Here is a 16,817-nt window from a genome sequence, read left to right as displayed (position 1 = left end):
TTGTGTTTTAATTGATATTGCAAAGATTAACCTGTCGGGGTTTTTTCTTGGTTTTTGATTCTCTAGGTAACAACTGTGGACAGATTTCAAGGTCAACAAAATGATTATATTCTCCTTTCACTAGTGCGTACCAAAGCTGTAGGCCACCTTAGGTATGTAAGAACATATTTTATAGTGTCACTGTTCTCTGTGTCAGATACATAAATGTTTATAGTGCATTATACAAAAGGATTAGATTGAGTATGTAGTAGAAATGAATTTTAATGCTATGTATTTATTGAAGTTCTGATGTACTTCCTTTTATAAGTGTCTGGTACCCTCTTCATGACCACTTTATCCTTCAGTAATGGCTCTTATACTATAATTAGTTAAATTACTGCAGATAGGCTGAACTTGATTTCACCCTAGTAGGATGTTAGGGCTGTAATATTTGTTGAGCAAATGCAGGCTCAAATTTTCTCAGATCCTTTCCTGTAAGTGAGATTTTTATTTATTTTGCATCAGATGTGTTTGATCATTGCATAAGTTGTATTAGTATGTGTGGTTTTAAATGTATGTGCTTTTGTTTTGGGATGGGATGGAGGAAGACTTGCCTAATCAGCAATAGTTAGATGAGTTGTCAAATTCATTTTTACTCATTCAGGGATACAGAAATGCTACTGTGATTTATTCTCAGTGCTTACTCTCAACTTTACTTGTATAGGAAAATAGTAAAGGGTGTTTTTTCATATCATAATTGGTACAGTGAACCTATATGTATATATATGGTTCTATATAATGGTACTAGGATTTTGTAGTTATTGAAACAGTATGTAGGGAAAAAAACTAAAGACAAAACAGTATTTTAGCTGATGATTTTTTATTTCCTTTGAGACTTCTGTGTGCTTCTAGTTATTTTTATTGCACCTATGTCATCAGTGTTTAAAAGAACATGATTGATTCTGTTTTCTGAAGGGATGTCCGACGATTGGTTGTGGCCATGTCAAGAGCCAGACTTGGCCTTTACATCTTTGCAAGGGTATCGCTATTTCAGAACTGTTTTGAACTAACTCCAGCTTTCAGCCAACTCACAGCTCGACCACTTCACCTCCATATTGTTCCCACAGAATGTTTTCCGACAGCAAGACAGGTAGGAACAGCTGCACTGTATTTTGATGTCTGTAATGGGTGTTTGAGTTTGCTTGCTTTTTTTGAGTGGGCTACAGGAGATGGAACTGTTCTCTCTGCTAAACCAGTGCCTCTGCCTCTTGGCATTGTGCCAGCCTGCCCAGGGAATCACCACCCTTGGAAGTGTTCAGAAAGCTGTGTGGGTGTGGCACTTGAGGATATGGTTTAGTCGTGAACTTGGCAGTGCCACTTGATGGTTGGATTTGTTGATCTTAGATATCTTTTCCAACCTTAATGATTCTATGAGTTTATGAATTATGTCCTTAGAGCTAACTTGTATCATGATACATGCTAGCTGGTTTTAGTTCATGTTTCCACAAAACCTAATTGGCAGTATAACTGTTGTGCCCATGTAATTGATTCAGTATTTTTCTGGTTTGATGAATAGGTAAGGTTTTAATGCAAATATTTTTGGTCTTGCTATGAAACAAAATAATGTTATTTCTCACACAAAGTTACATAAAGCTAATCACTTCTCATATAAGGGGGTACAATTCCATTTAACTGAATAATTCAGGATAACCAAGTAATTTTTTTCTTTTTAAATTGGTTCCAGAATTGCAAGAGTTTTGCTGCTGAGCTAGGTTCATAAGCACAAAAACCTAATTTGTAATGCTGTGCTAGTTTTTTAGGGAGAGGTTTGTATTGAGTATCTAAACACAGGACACACAGAGCAGGCTGCTAATAAGTAAATAAACAGAGGAGCATATGGACTGCAGTGGGCTAGTAGGGTAAGACTTAATCTGATCATAAATTAATTGTGCCTTTAATATGTTAAATTACTCAAGTCCAAGAAGTACTTTATGGAGTAAGAATCAGAACCCAGCCTTTCCTTTTGAAACTACTACTTCTACTGCGGTACCATGATTAGTCTAGTTCCCCAAAGTGTAAGACCTATACTTCCTAACTTTCTAAAGAATTCAGCTATTTTTTTTCTTTGGAAAGCATTATTTAATTTCTTGGGGCTTATGTTTTCTATTATAGTTAAATAACCTTTGAATAATGGTTGCTTTGCTGTGTTTGCTGAATGTCAGTATTTTTCCTTGTCTTAGAATGGAGAAAGACCATCTCACCAAATACATGTTATTAAGAACATGCCTCAAATGGCTAACTTCGTGTACAATATGTATATGCATATGATACAAAGTACACGCCACCATCAACAGGTAAGAACCTTCTAACTCTTGGAATGTGTCCATTTAAAACTAAATTGTTTTTTGGTAAGTGGCATGAAAAGCTGTTGAGGTTATGTTCCTGTTATGAGCCGTTCCTGTTATGTTTAAAATTCAAGTGTTTGTCACTGGGAGTGAGAACATGGAGGCCTTTTAAAATGTTGCGGTAGCAAAAGCTGTATCTTCTAGTAATTGAAGCCCCAGTTTAAGGCCCCAAACCTAGCAGTAGTTGATGCTAAGTGCTAGACATGGCTCTGTCTGGCCCAAGAACACTGTTCATTAATACAAAAGGGCTAGCTTGTCTGGTATTTACTTGAAAGTAAACTTCTGTTATGTTTCAGGTAAGTGCAGCTAGTGGGATTATAACACCACTGTGTGGTGCAATAATATTTTGAAAGACAGATCATGTCTTGAAACCGTGTTAAATCACTGTATTATCCAGGCTGGTTCACAGCTGTAGAATTTTTTGTTCTGGAGCAATTTTTTCTAGCACTAGTCCAGCACTGAGCAGAACTGCATGGGATTGGAAGCAGTTTTAGATGCTTTTGAACCTAGTTTTATTCAGTGTTTAATCCCTGAAGCAGAATTCAGAACCAAACAGAAACCCCTTATTGTCTTGTATAACTACAATTTGGATAGTATACTGAACAGAAAGCTGCCTTTAGTCAGCATACTTGGATCTGTAAAGCCTAGAGATAGTTAAAGGTTACCAAAAGAGAGAGTGGTCTTAAGTGCTGCCCCTCAACTACATCAGCTTTCACCTCACGTCTGGTGTGTATCATGTTTATATTATCTATAATTTATTCTTTCATGGTACTCTGAAGTTCACTTATTGGTTTTTGCTCTTCTGAAAAATTTCCAAAAGCAGACAAAATTGATGTGAAAGGACAATACTCACTCTTTATTAGCTGACTGTGGTAAGAGTGTGAATGTGACTCTGTATCCTTGAACAGGTAGTCCAAGGTAGTTGTCTCTGAGATGTAGGTTCTGTTACTTAATGCAAGGATGTCTCTCCATCACATTCCCTTCCTTCTTTCTTCCACTGTTTCATCCAGTATGGAACAGTGTATTCAGTAGAGATCAGAACCCAGAACTGCCCGTTTAACTGATTGTGAGGCTTTCAGATAGAAAATTTATTTTTCTCTGCAGTTCCTATCCAGTGACTCCTGGATTTTGTTTTTCCTTCTGTGGGACACCTTCAGCCAAACTTGCAACCTTTTGCTATCCAGAAGAAGCCTTTGCAAGGTGGAACTGCCAAACACAATACTTTCTCACTATTTTTGGGAAATGCTTTAATTAGCTGTGTGCTGTAAAGAACAGGGGATAGAGAAAGAGTGACACTCCTCTTACAACTGTATTTTTTTTTTATAGTAGTGAAGGAAGCTCACACTATTTTCTTAGAAATCCAGTCCTACAAGCACATGACAAGACTTCTTTTGGAACCAGTTTGTTTAATATAGTTGGAGATCTTTCAACCATGCAAAATACTGTGTGATGAAGACTTAGACAGTGTAGTTGGTCACATTCAGCTGTAAATGAATAGCCCTATCAAAAAAGAGAAGTGTGTATACATGTCCTAAAAGGCAGATGGTAGCATCTAAATATTACCAGAAGATGGGTTTGCTTAATCAAATACATACCCAATCCTTCTGCTAACACCATTATTGTTCTTGATTTCCTAATTTTATCCACTGCTAGCTAAAATTAGTTACAAAACTCCTATTTTCCTACTGTAGCAGTGAATCACATTGTCCTTGCAGAGGAAGTCAAGAAGTGAACTACAGAAGAAAAGCAAAGCAGGCATTAAATTTTGTTTATCTTATTTAGTACAACATGATATTTTTCCATTTCTTTTACACTAGTCTTTACAGTAGTAGTCACAAAGCACAGTGTGTATCTAACTAAATCACAGAAGCCTGAGTTTGTCTCCTGCATCAACAATTTCTTTTTTTAATGAAAGGATCTCTTGTTTAGAAACTACACTTTCCGTGCACAGATGGATTAAAGAGATCAGTATGATAACTTCAAAGTCTATAAAAATGCTTTTTATATCCCTGCTGTTGGTCATAATAGCTTCATACATTTGCCTATGCTTAGTAATATTAGTAATTACTAGTGTCATTTAATCACAGAGGTAAGACTTCACTGTAATTAAATACTTAATTTGTCATGTGAACCCAAGTTGCCTTTTGAGCAAAAAACAAAACTGAACAATCATCAAGAGGAAGTTTATCAAACTTGCATTTTATTAAAATGATCCACAGTATTCCAAGGAAATAGCCGTCATGTCAGTAAATAATGTCAGGCTGCAGGAAGTGTTGACTGTTTCTGTACAGCCTGAAGTTGTATAGCATTCATCCTTACTCTTCAGCTCACTGTATTCTTGGTATTTTTTTCCCAAATGTGTTATTTGGCTACGATTGCTGCTTATAATGTTTTGCAAACTACTTTTTTGTTTGCAAGCGAAACATTTAAGCATTGTTTTCACTGTTAGTGGAAATTGCGTTGTTCTACACTTACAGCTTTTTGTGCAACTTGTGTAAGTACAGGTTACAGTTAGAACATTTTATAAGATGTTGCAGGGAGAAATTGTGGAAATAAGATGCTAAAGGCCTCAAAAAACAAGTTAAACATACCTAGGAGTAATATATGAGATTATGGTAGTGTCATGGGGTGGAGTTGGAGTTTCAGACAATTAGAGAAGCCCTCCCGTAGAGTCATGAGCTCCAGAAAGGATCCTCTTACTTTTTGAACTCCTCCTCAGAGATCAGCCTAGGTGCAGCTAGATCCAGTCTTAGTCTCAGATTTTGTCAATAGTTTAAGTCTAATAAATTACAGAGGTGTGATTACAACTTTGTCCCCCAGAATTAAGGATCGCAAATCAGATATATTTATATAAAAAGGAATTATTTTTGCCTAATTTATCATAATAAATAGCTTGATCAGAATTATTTACTACACAGTATAGAAGTTAAAACTACTAGTATAGTGTAATGTACTATATCAAAGTAATTTATATTAAAGCCAGCAACGAAAAAGACAATTATTAAGTAGAGGTTGTTTTTACTCACCCATACCAATGACTGTGGACAAATTCTTCCACTCAGCCTTGAGGAGTAACTTTGAGGGGCATCCCCACCGAGGGAGGAATCTATACACACACTGCAAAAGGGGTATGTTAGAAGAGCCTGCCTTTGGAAAGTAGGACTGGACTTTCATAGTATAAAGTGATTGATCTCTCCAGTCAGCTGTGTCAGCATTTTTAGATAAGGATACTTTGCCGTATCTGCCACACCTTTACCTCACTGTCAGGATGTTTAACTTTGGGGTTATTGAGTCAGACTGGTTTTAGCATAATTCAACACCAAAAGCAGCATGACAGCCCCTCTCAGTCCACCACTGATAGCTTTGCAAAACAGGGCAGGGTTTGAGTTGTTCTACCTCATGCCAGGTAGAGCATCCTGCTATGGATAGAATATGTGTGCTACTCCAAGCAGGGATTTACTATAATTTGTCTGACTGTTTGGGGCAATGGAATGTGTTTGTTGTCCTTAAGTTGAAAGTCCTGAGTTGTTAATACCCCCTTTTCAGAAAAAAAATGTATCTAAAGTGACCATTGTGTGAGCCAAGATTATTCTAAATTTTGTTACATAGGAGTGCATTGAAGTGCATACAAATCATTAAGCTTCTCAATCTTAATTATTTGTTGTTAACTTGGTATCTAATACAAAATCTTAAATATTAACAGTTCAAGCAAAAATGTAAAAATTTAAAATCCTTCCTTTTTTCAATCATCCAGCATTTACTGCCTCCACCTGCCATGATTGAAGAACCAGAAACAACTCAAACAGAAGAGGCTGAAGTAGGTGAAGGGCAAGGCCTGCAGAAAAGTGCAGAAGAAGAAGAAAATAGAGTAATGGAAGACATCTTGAAGGAAGGAGAATTCAATGTGGTTGAAGTGAATGAACATCGAAAAATGCCAGAACACCCTGGAAGAGACAGTGATAGTGAAGACAGTGAACCTGAGAATGAGACTGAAAAGTAATTTACAGAATGCTTGTGCTTTAGGTGTTTTGAAAAATGGATGGGGAAAAGAACATTTAGAAAAATAATTGCAATTTTTACATTGACTTTTTTTTGAATGGTTGCTTGTGTAATGTGACCTGGTTTTCACTGAATGCTTTGTGGACCAGCAAGATGTTTGGCAAACATTCTACTGAGTTCTTGTCAGTATCAGTAAGGTAATTTGTTTAATAGCCTCAAATGATGTGCATTTTCCTTTTCATAAGTTGTCCAGTAAAGATGCTTTTTATACCAGTTATGAGTATTTGACTCTTAATTCAGTCACTGTGTTATCCATTAAACCTCACTGATGAAATATATTCAGTATTGGTTAGACACTCATTATAGCTTCCTTAGTGTTTTGCCATGGAGAATGTCTTATGCAGAACTGTGCTTATGTACACTGAGATGGTATTTTAGGCATAGGCTCAAGTTCATTCAGATATTTAATTGTTTGTCTGAGAAACGTGAACTATCATGGGGCTTTGAAGTGTTTAAAAGCTTCATTGAATTGTGACCTTGAATTGCAACCTTCTGTTGCTGGCAAATGAAAAATTCTTGGTTTTCAAGCATTGTAGTTGTGAAGCTGCCAGATGAACTTGCTATAATAACTGGAGAATAATTAACTTCCAAGCCTTTTTAATAGCATTCAAGTTTTTTATTTTTCTTAGTGTCTTTGTAGTATAATATAGAAAAATATAGCATCAAGTTAAATGTAAGCCAAGTTCTGTGAAACACATCAAGTGTGTGCATCCTGACATCTCATTTGCTCCTCCCATGAAATCTTTCTCCCCCCATCAGTTAGAGGGGAGGTCAGGAGTAGCAAATCTAAATACTTACCTTTGGTACACAGTCTGACAGAACAGCTTTGCTGACAGGATGAGAGACAACAGTTTTATTCTCTGAAATCACCAAATTGTTATAAAAGAAGACCTAGAGGTGGTGGTGACCACATACTGGATAAACAGGATGACATCCAATTCTATTAAAACAAGAACTAGGTTACACTGGAAATCTTGTAGCAAGCAGACAAAAGCAAGTGTCCTAGTCAGGGAATGAATCACAGCCCACAGCAGTCAAGAAGCTGTGAGTGCTGTTAAAGATATGTGACAGCATAGTTGCCTTTGCCAAACATGGTAATCCTCCAGTAGAAACAATCAATAGAAAATATTTTGGAGGGAATTTGAAGGCTGTTTTTATGGCCCTTAGTGCTTCCTTTGCTATGCAGTTTCTCAAGTGTAGTTATTTTACAATCCTTTTTCTCAGTGTTGGTTGCTTAAGTACCTGTCAAAAAAGCCAAGTAACAGTGTAACAGTATGCTATAACATTTCCAAACAATGCTGTTCCATTGCAAGTTTAAAAAGAGCATTCTTGAAAGGCTTTCAGCTAAGTATACTTGGTAAGTCCATATATTTTCCTAAGTTTTTGGTAGGTTTCTGAAAAAGACTGAACCTTCCAAAACCTGCAAACAGGGGTATTTACAAAATGGCTACATTGAAGAGGATAGAAGAAAGAGAGAAGCAATACCTGCAATACTACTTCCTCTAAGTTTCTATAGTAATGAGAAAGTGATTTTTTTTTTCCTTGCTTCTATGGTAGGAATCCTAACAAGGTGGCCTATGGTGTCCTGACAAGGACAGATAACTTCTCGGGGCCTTGCTCTGGCAGGGCTTTAATTGGCTTATTCTAACCCATATGAGGGGTAATGTAATACCTTGCTATTAAGAAAGATAGTTTGTTTCATTTAGCTTTTATTACAATTTTCACTTGCCTTGAAAAAGGAGTAAGAACAAGGATATTTGAATCGAGTAATAGCGTTACTTAAGTGTAAAGCAGAGTAGCCTGTTGCTCTAGTGTTGTATCTAGAAAACAGGATTCAAAAAAAAAGCTGAAGTAGAGTCAATTCAGCTATAGGTAAGAAACTTTCCAGAGCTCAGGCATTATCTTTCTGCTTGAGAATCACTATCAGAGCAGAGTCGGTTTCTGTATGAGTATTTTTTAAGAAAATGCAGACCCAAGAAAAAAGTTGAGCCACCTGCTTTCAATTACATAGTTCATCTATAGATGTCACTGAAAATATTATAAATAACAGTGGATGTTTGCCTAACCAAATATTGGAATTTTATTATTCCAGAGAACAGCATAAAAGAACAAGCTGGATTGCCAAATAAGGGTCAGGAAGATATCAGTCCTGGCACCATTTGCAAGAGATAAAAAGAAGCCGCCCTTATTGCATTTATCAAGTGTGAATTCCTAAATTGCTGCAACCCAGTGTAAGAGAAGCCCTGTTATGCATCTAGAGACGCTTCAGCATCCTGCTGTGCTAGTCTGACATCTCTTGTGTGTCAAGAGCACTTATTTTTAGGTGGGACAGTCATTGGGGACAGAACGTATCTCAACTACTGTAAAGGAAGTAGTTCAGGGGCAGTAGAAGTGCATAGGGAGAAGCTCAGTATAGAGGCACAAAGATTCTGTTTCTGACCACAAGCCACAGCAGTTTAGGCTTGCCCTATTTTTTCAGAGCAATTTTTGGCAGCAGCAGTCATGTCTTATTGGGCAATACAGTGTTTTCTAAAATGAGACCACATGTTTTGCAAGCTGAGTCAGGGGAGAAAGTGCCTCGCCAACAATCCTCTTGTGCTGAGGACACATTTGCAAGAACATTGAAACAGGACTAACTGGGATGAAGAAAAGCCCGGTTGTGGAAGGGTTGTCTTGCTGTCTGTCACTGACAACCTCTGGAAATGTGATCAGAGTTAAATAAAAATGCTATATTGTAATGTATGTAGATGTGACTTAAGTGTGGAGACCTCATGCATATCCAAATATCCAAAAATATTGCCTCTGTATAGCTCTGAATTAAAACCTAATAATGACTAAATTTAAGATAAGAAGAGATAAAGGTTCCGCTTATGAGAAACATCTGAAAATTCCTATTCTTTAATTGATTGAAGTGTTTACTGAAACTAAATTCTGTATTAGTTGTTTTGTGGATTCAGACAGATCCTAGAGGAGAACACTACATATTCACCTTCAAGAAGATTTTGAGTTCTTATTTTGTGGATTGTTTTGCTTATAGTCTACTTTGAATTGGTCTGCATTTTCTTACCTCTCTTGGTGTGTAGTAGTGAAAAATCTTGTGGAGAGCAAGGCAATGGCATCCAGTTCAAGTCTGAATTTATTATATAAACATTATATACATATATGTAACAGTGTATCTAAACTTGCAATGTGCTATTTACATAAAATTAAGTGATGAACTATGGATTTTCAGAACAGAAAACACATTAGGATATTTTGAAACTTTTGTGGGATACTGTTTTAGGAAATTATGCCATTGTAGATGTGATGACAATTTCCCCAAAGCAATGCTTTTCCCAAAATGTTGTGTTAAATGTTGCATTTTGTTGATTGCTTACTTAAAAACAAACAATCAACAACTGTTCAAGCACTTGGCTTTAGTAATGCAGTTTTCCCTTACATGAATCATGCATTTTTAGAAAATCAAGGGATAAAAAAGAAAGTAAAAGGTATGGTATCAAAACACAAAAACCAAACAAAAACCCCTCAACCAACCAACCAACCAACCAACCAACCAAAAAACCAGTAAAAAACCCAACCAAAAACCAAAAAACCCCTGACCCAAACAAACCCCCCCCCCCAAAAAAACAAACAAACCAAAACCGTAACAATATATCTGAGTGTTTAAAGTTGTTTTGTTTGTTGGTACAACTAGCACTGAAAGGAAATTAGAAATCTGGAGTTTCAGGTAAACGAAAATGTGAAACTGACCAGCTCGGATTAAATATGTTTGGATGTTGAACTGTTGAACTATTCTTGTGCTACAACTTGAGTTCCAGTTTCGAAAATTGACCCAACCTAGACGCAGAAGTGACTGATTCACTATAATCTTCATGAAGTTCAAACTACTAAAATTGTCCTCAATACCCTCCTTTCCTGTCCTGGTAAAGGATGTAGTATGGTACTATTTCCTTCCTTGTCCGGACTGACCATGTTTCAGGCACCTGCTAGTCCTACTCAGAGCTAAAAAATGCTAAGAAATTTTCACAGGCTCAGTTCTTTATCGCATTTGATCTCTAATGTACTATGAACTGATCTTGCTTCTGCATACACAGATACTTCAGTGATGGGACAGTTGTCCTAGATTGCTCCCTGCTCCTGCAATGTTCAGCCACTGGCGTTCTGTCAGTCTGCATAATGAGATGAGGCACTGAGGACAGCTGCTGCTCCTAACTTGTCTCAGTGTTCAGTCCTGGGCACGGTACCTTTCTGTAGCTTGAAGCTGAAACAATCATTATCATTTGGAAACAAATACTGTGCAAACATAGAAGGTATAGTGCTTTACACAAACATCTTTGGAAGTTTCCATGCACGCCTTGTGTAGTGGTAAATTCATATCAAGTTGATTCTAAAGAGAATCTCTTACTATAATCACAAATGTGATATGCTTGATATTTTCAGTACAAAATTTGATATTTTACTAATATAAGATAAAGCCAATTTTGTAAACTATTAGTTTAAACAAGGTTTTAGGTATTATTTCAATATGAAATAAACTATGAGTGAATATATACCCATACTTTCTACCTATGTAAGTATACAAAAAGCCTTTCCATTCAAACAATGTAAAAGGGTGTGTCCTGCAAATCTAGTTATTCTATTTGAATTTATTTTATTACATTTAGAAATTATGCCTTGCACTGTTCCAAAATGAATACAGCGAAATAGAGAGCCAGAGTAAGTTACTGTTATTACTAGTGCTCCTGTACTATGGAGGAGGAGGCATGGAGACGGCAATCCCTCTCCTATGTTTCTGAGTTCTGCCAGCAAAGGAGAGTACTAAAGGAAAGCATGTTCCACCCGAGCTAATGAGGATTTGGGTCAAGAATATTTATCTAGAACGTTTCTCCCAGATCTTAAGTAAAGAAGCTAAGTTTACACACATAGACATATAAAAATCTCTTGAAAATTGCTACCTAAACTTTTGCATAAAGGATTGCATGACTGTAACTAGGACCTGGAATGCGATAGGTAGAAACTAGTGAGATCATTCGATCAGAGATGCATAATATGCCATGAGCATAGTGTGAGGAGATGCTGAGTAACATATAGCAGAAAGTTGTAGTTCAGTGGTTTAGCTTTAATTTATGAATGTAACAGTTCTGTATTTCTTCTAGCAAGATCTTTTAAATGAACTATAAATACATCTGCTTTAATATTTTCCCAGTTGACACCTATCTTCACCTTAGGCTACTTTCATCCTTCGAGAAGGAAGTGAAGCAACTGTGGTTGTGACCCTTCTCACACTCCCCTGCAGAGCTAAGCTCTCTTCCTCAAGTCAACCAGAAAAGCCTTAGTGTGAATCTTCCCCTGCCTTCCACCTTCTGACACTGGCTCGCTGTCTCAGTTTCCTGTTGATAGGACCTTTTATTTCCCGAATTGGAAACTGTTTGCTGATTGACTTTTGCTGCTTTTCGCTGCAGCTTTTTGCAGTCTAAATATGGCCACATGCAACATGTAGTTGAAGGGAAATACCTAAGCCTTGCTTGCATCTGAGACAGCAAGGTATGCTCATGAAAGATGTGAAAATGTGAAAGACAATTACTGTGCTCATAAATAGAAATTTGTATGGGCGTAATTGGCACAAATTGCCACTGCCTGACTGAATGTTGGCCATGCAGATCAAGGTCCCTCTTGAGCCATGTAACCCTGTGGTGTTAGGTAGGAGAAATGTGCAGATTTTCAGGTAAGGTTTTAGATTTTGGTGTTTACCTGTTGTTATATTCATAAAAGTTTTGTTTTGGTTTGGGTAGGGTTTTTTTCAGATCTAGCTTTAGGCTGTATAGATATCAATAGATGGAGAAAAAACCATTGAGTCCTGCAGTGTTTTTCTCAAATCAGCAATCTTGGAAACAAGAATTCATAACAACTTTTGGGGTAATTCTGAGAAAAAACTTGAATGTGTTTATAATATTTTCTTTTTTTTTTTATTCTCACCATTTCAGATACCCTCATAAAACATACTTAAAACAGGGAAGTCACTCACTCAATAGAACAAAAAGGACTGTACTCTCTTGTCTTGTTCTAGCTTGAAGCCAGATTTGGGACATCTTGAATATATTTGTAACTGAGATGTTTGAATACAGCTTTAATTAGCTATTTAACTAGTTCATTTAGTTGAAATTGAGCACTAATTTGCAATATCATTTCAGTGAGTACATGTTCAGAGTGAAGATTAGCCTGTTTGTTTTCTATTGGAAAGAAAAAAAATAACCATCTGCAACTTGAGGGCCTGCACTGCAAATACAAGTATGAAGATATAGTGCCGCTGTTTTGCTGTGTCCTGTGAGGTTTCTTTATTTGAATTTGTTCTTCTGCTTGAGTGGGTGTTAAAAATTTCAGTTGGCAAGCTGTCAGGTTTGCCAGCAGCATTATAACTGTGAATATCATGACATCCATATACTTAAATATTCAACCAAAATATTTGTTTAGCAACTTCACTGCTGAAATAAGTGTATGAAAAAAATTCTTCTTCATATACACTGTGAAAAAAAATGTTGACATAGTTCAGATCACCATGTATTTACCTTGACTATAAGATGTTTTGTTAAACTAAATGCTTACTTCATTTTATTGATGAAGCTTTCTTTGACATATCTCAGTAAGAAGAAATTTATTCAGAATATCATAATCTTTCACTCTAATGTGATTTAATATAATATAAATGGATTTTAACAGAATTGTCTGAAGCATAAAAATAGCTGAATTATAAAAAGCCATCTATACAACAGCATTTGTAATATGCCGTCTAAAAAAATTATCAAATGTGGTTACAGAAACACACACATTCCTTGGAAATCATAGAATCTTCTTGTCATCTAGCAAAGAGACGGCAAAGACAAGGAAATTGGAGGATTTGATGAACAGCTATCTTCTGTTTCCTGCCAGCGCTGACTCTCCAACCATTCCTACCAGATTTTCTGGCTATAGGAGAGGCAAACCACATGGACGGAGGACCATCTTGTTTCTGCCCTGTGGCCCCATGCATTTTTCCAGGTGGGGGAGGGAGGCCGGCCACCATCTCAATTTGGTCTGGTGGGTGAGGCTTGGGAAGTTTCTCCTCATCAGTTTGTTTAACCCAGTTTTGTCAGTATTGCTATTAGCATTCTAGCTAAGGAGTAATTTTTTCACTTACATCAAGGCATATTTGGTCTCTCTCTCTGGATTGGAGAATCCAGGGCTATTGCATCCAAGGGAGGAAGCTTCTGTCCAAGGTCTTTGCCCCTACAAATTGTCTCAGAGACACTGATATAAGCAGAAACTTTCCCATGGGGATCTTGGAACACATTTTCACAGAATCACAGGATATGCAGAGTTGGAAGAGAACCACAAGGATCATCGAGTCCAACTCCTGGCCTTGGACAGGTCCACCCTCAAAAGTCACACCAGGTTCCTCAGAATACCATCCAAATGCTTCTTGAATTCTGTCAGGCTTGGTGCTCTGACCATTTCCCTGGGGAACCTATTCCAGTGCCCAAACACCCTCTGGGTGAAGAATCTTTTTCTAATATCTAGTCCAAACCTTCCCTGATACAACTTCAGGGCGTTCCCTCAGGGGCTGTCCCTGGTCCCTACAGAGCACAGATCAGTGCCTGCCCCTCCTCTTCCCCTCATGAGGAAGTTGTAACTGCAGTGAGGTCTCCCCTCAGTCTCCTCCAGTCTGAGCAGACCAAGTGACCTCAGCTGCTCCTCATACAGCTTTCCCTCCAGGCTCTTCACCACCTTTGTTGCCCTTCTTTGGACACTCTCAGCAGCTTAATACTTTTCTTAAGTTGAGGTGTGCAAACCTGCACACAATATTCAAGGTGAGGCCACCCCAGTGTAGAGCAGAGAGGGACAATCCCCTCCCTCAACCAGCTGGCGATGCTGTGCCTGATGCCCCCCAGGACACAGTTGGCCCTCCTGGCTGCCAGGGCACTGCTGACTCATATTCATGATTCTTCTCTGTTTGCTTGTTTCCTGTTTCTTTTGTATGCCTGTACCAAAATTCCAGAATCACAGAATATGCTGAGTTGGAAGGGACAAAAAAGGATCATCAAAGTCCAACTCCTGGCCCAGAACAGGTTACCTCAAGAACCATACCATGTGCCTGAGAGTGTTGTCAAAATGCTTCTTGAACTCTGTCAGCCTTGGTGCTGTGACCACTCCCCTAGGGGCCTGTTCCACTGCCCAACCACCCTCTGGGTGAAGAATCTTTTCCTAAGATCCAGCCTAAACCTCCTCTGACATAACTTCATGCCATATGCATGGCATGAATAATATACTCTTTGCCACTGGGCACAGTGGAGTTTTCAGTAAGATCACTGCAAAACTTTTTAGGTATCCTTATTTCTCTATCCCTGTCATGGAAAGAAGGGAGAGACTCATTTTTAATATATCCAGGTGTGACAGGTCTCTCCTCCAGAAGTCTTTGCTAATTAAAACATTACTTGCACATGCATTAGTCTATGCTTAGTTTCCCTGTCTCATGCTTTTTTCTGGTTGAGGTCAGAAGATACTTGCTGTATTCACTAAAATGCAGCTATCAAACCATGTCTGAGGCTGAAAACTGCATCTTCAGCTCTTCAGCACTGGTGACATACCAGGGCCTTACCAGGACAGCCAACAGTCACCTTGGGATATACAGTCTCTGGCTGATGTTAGTGACATCAACAAACTTCTGTCCTTGCCTGGCAGCTCCAGCTAACCCAGCTGCCCTGTCGGGGTTACATGAGCCAGCACAAAGGCAGCAGTTGCAGGTAAGGTATAGGCTTAGGGATGCCTCAATTCCTGAGAGACATTTGCTGTCTGCAGAAATCCCTCCATTCCTTGCAGCCCACCCAAGACCTGAGCCACTTGCTGAGACCACATCTGTTGCTGTGGGCATGTCTATGTTTTAGTGACAAAAGAGGAGACGAGTGCTGTTGTCAATCATCATACTCACCTTGGTTTCCCGCTTTGGTGAATGCCTGATGGAGAAAATCTAATGATTTAAAAAGCCATAGAGAGTTGTGCTGTAAGGGTAAGGCTGTTTTCCATATATTTTTCTGCATTTACTCATAGCTGATAAATTAGTGAACTTTTCAATGCAATATCATAAAGCAGCATAAATTCAGCTAATAAATCCTTTCACTGAGCCCTGCTACAGTCTCTTTTCCTTCACTGGAACAGTGAAAACAGATGTTAGTATGTGGAGCATGATATATTAGTGTGGTGGGTATGAAATCAGTCCATGAGCAGAGCTATCTAGATAGAGATATACTGTTCAAGAAAACATTCTTTCTGGTAATATTTTAAATGCTTTGTAAACAGAGCTTGGCTAAAGAAATGGAACTGTTTATGTTTCCCATATGTGCAGAGTTACTTTTATTTCTCATGTCATTGTTTACTCTGTCATGATTTTAAAGAGGTGTCTCCTGTGTGTTCATATATTTAGTTAACATCTGAATTAGAGCAATCTGTTTAACTAAATAATACTGTGCCACCTGCAGTGATCCCTCATTAGGCTGAACAATAGTGCTTTTTGCTACTCTAACTTTTGTTTGTCTTTCTTTCTCCTTGATGTTTATCAGCTTTTATATATATCTAGTTAAGAACAGTCATCTGTTAAACAAGAGTGCACAGAGGAAATGCATGGATTCTAATTTTAAAAGAATTTCCTGAGCAGTTTCTATTTTTACTATGACATCTCAATTATTAATTATTGAAAATGAAACATCGAGAATTTTTTCAGTGTTTTAGCTTTGATGAATTTCTTTTGCCATTGCATCATTTTTCTTGGTTTATTTAGCTGTTGGACATCTCACAAGACCATCAGGAAACACCAGGTTGTGTTTTGAATTATGTGGTGTTTTCATACATATAAATACATCTGCAATTTTCCAGAGCGCTGAAAGAATAAGCAAGGCAGAAATAAAATACTCTGACAACTCACAACACATCTCAGTCATTGGGGAGATAACTGTTAAAAGTCTTGGGGGATAATAGGCTTGATGGATATGTTAAATAAAGCACATAGTCTGAAAGCTCATCACAGTGAATAGGTGATAATGAAAAGAACCAGCAGATATGCAAACTCAATTAACCTGGTACTAGTTGTGTGCAACCCATTTCTCTTGAACATGTCATAGAACCCTTAAGAATCCAGAGGTTTGTCTCCTAAAATATATAATAAAAGTAGCTCTTATTTTGAAAATGAGTAATGATACTGTGTACTGGGAGAAGGTAGATATCTTATGTATTTCTCAGATTTTGAACTCATTGTCAAAATCTGATTAAATACAGAAGATTGAAAATGGGAGAATAGAGCAGCCAGACAAGATTATATTGAGGAGCTGGACTTGAATATGAGTAGGT

At 37.7% G+C, this 16,817-nt stretch overlaps 1 protein-coding gene across 2 annotated transcripts in view; it reads left to right on the top strand.

The window, feature by feature from the left end:
- The window catches only part of AQR (aquarius intron-binding spliceosomal factor), a 50,784-nt gene extending 44,128 nt beyond the window's left edge, over positions 1–6,656 (top strand). For both annotated transcript variants that reach the window (XM_071558016.1, XM_071558017.1), the window contains 4 exons: positions 67–152; positions 955–1,129; positions 2,220–2,333; positions 6,139–6,656. In XM_071558016.1, coding sequence (XP_071414117.1) covers positions 67–152; positions 955–1,129; positions 2,220–2,333; positions 6,139–6,384 — 621 coding nt within the window. In that variant the 3' untranslated portion in view covers positions 6,385–6,656. The remainder of the gene's footprint in view (positions 1–66; positions 153–954; positions 1,130–2,219; positions 2,334–6,138) is intronic.
- Positions 6,657–16,817: the final 10,161 nt, after the last annotated feature.

This window comes from Pithys albifrons, chromosome 6, assembly GCF_047495875.1.
Source record: "Pithys albifrons albifrons isolate INPA30051 chromosome 6, PitAlb_v1, whole genome shotgun sequence".
NCBI lineage: Eukaryota > Metazoa > Chordata > Aves > Passeriformes > Thamnophilidae > Pithys > Pithys albifrons.
This window is presented reverse-complemented; position numbering and strand designations above follow the sequence as displayed.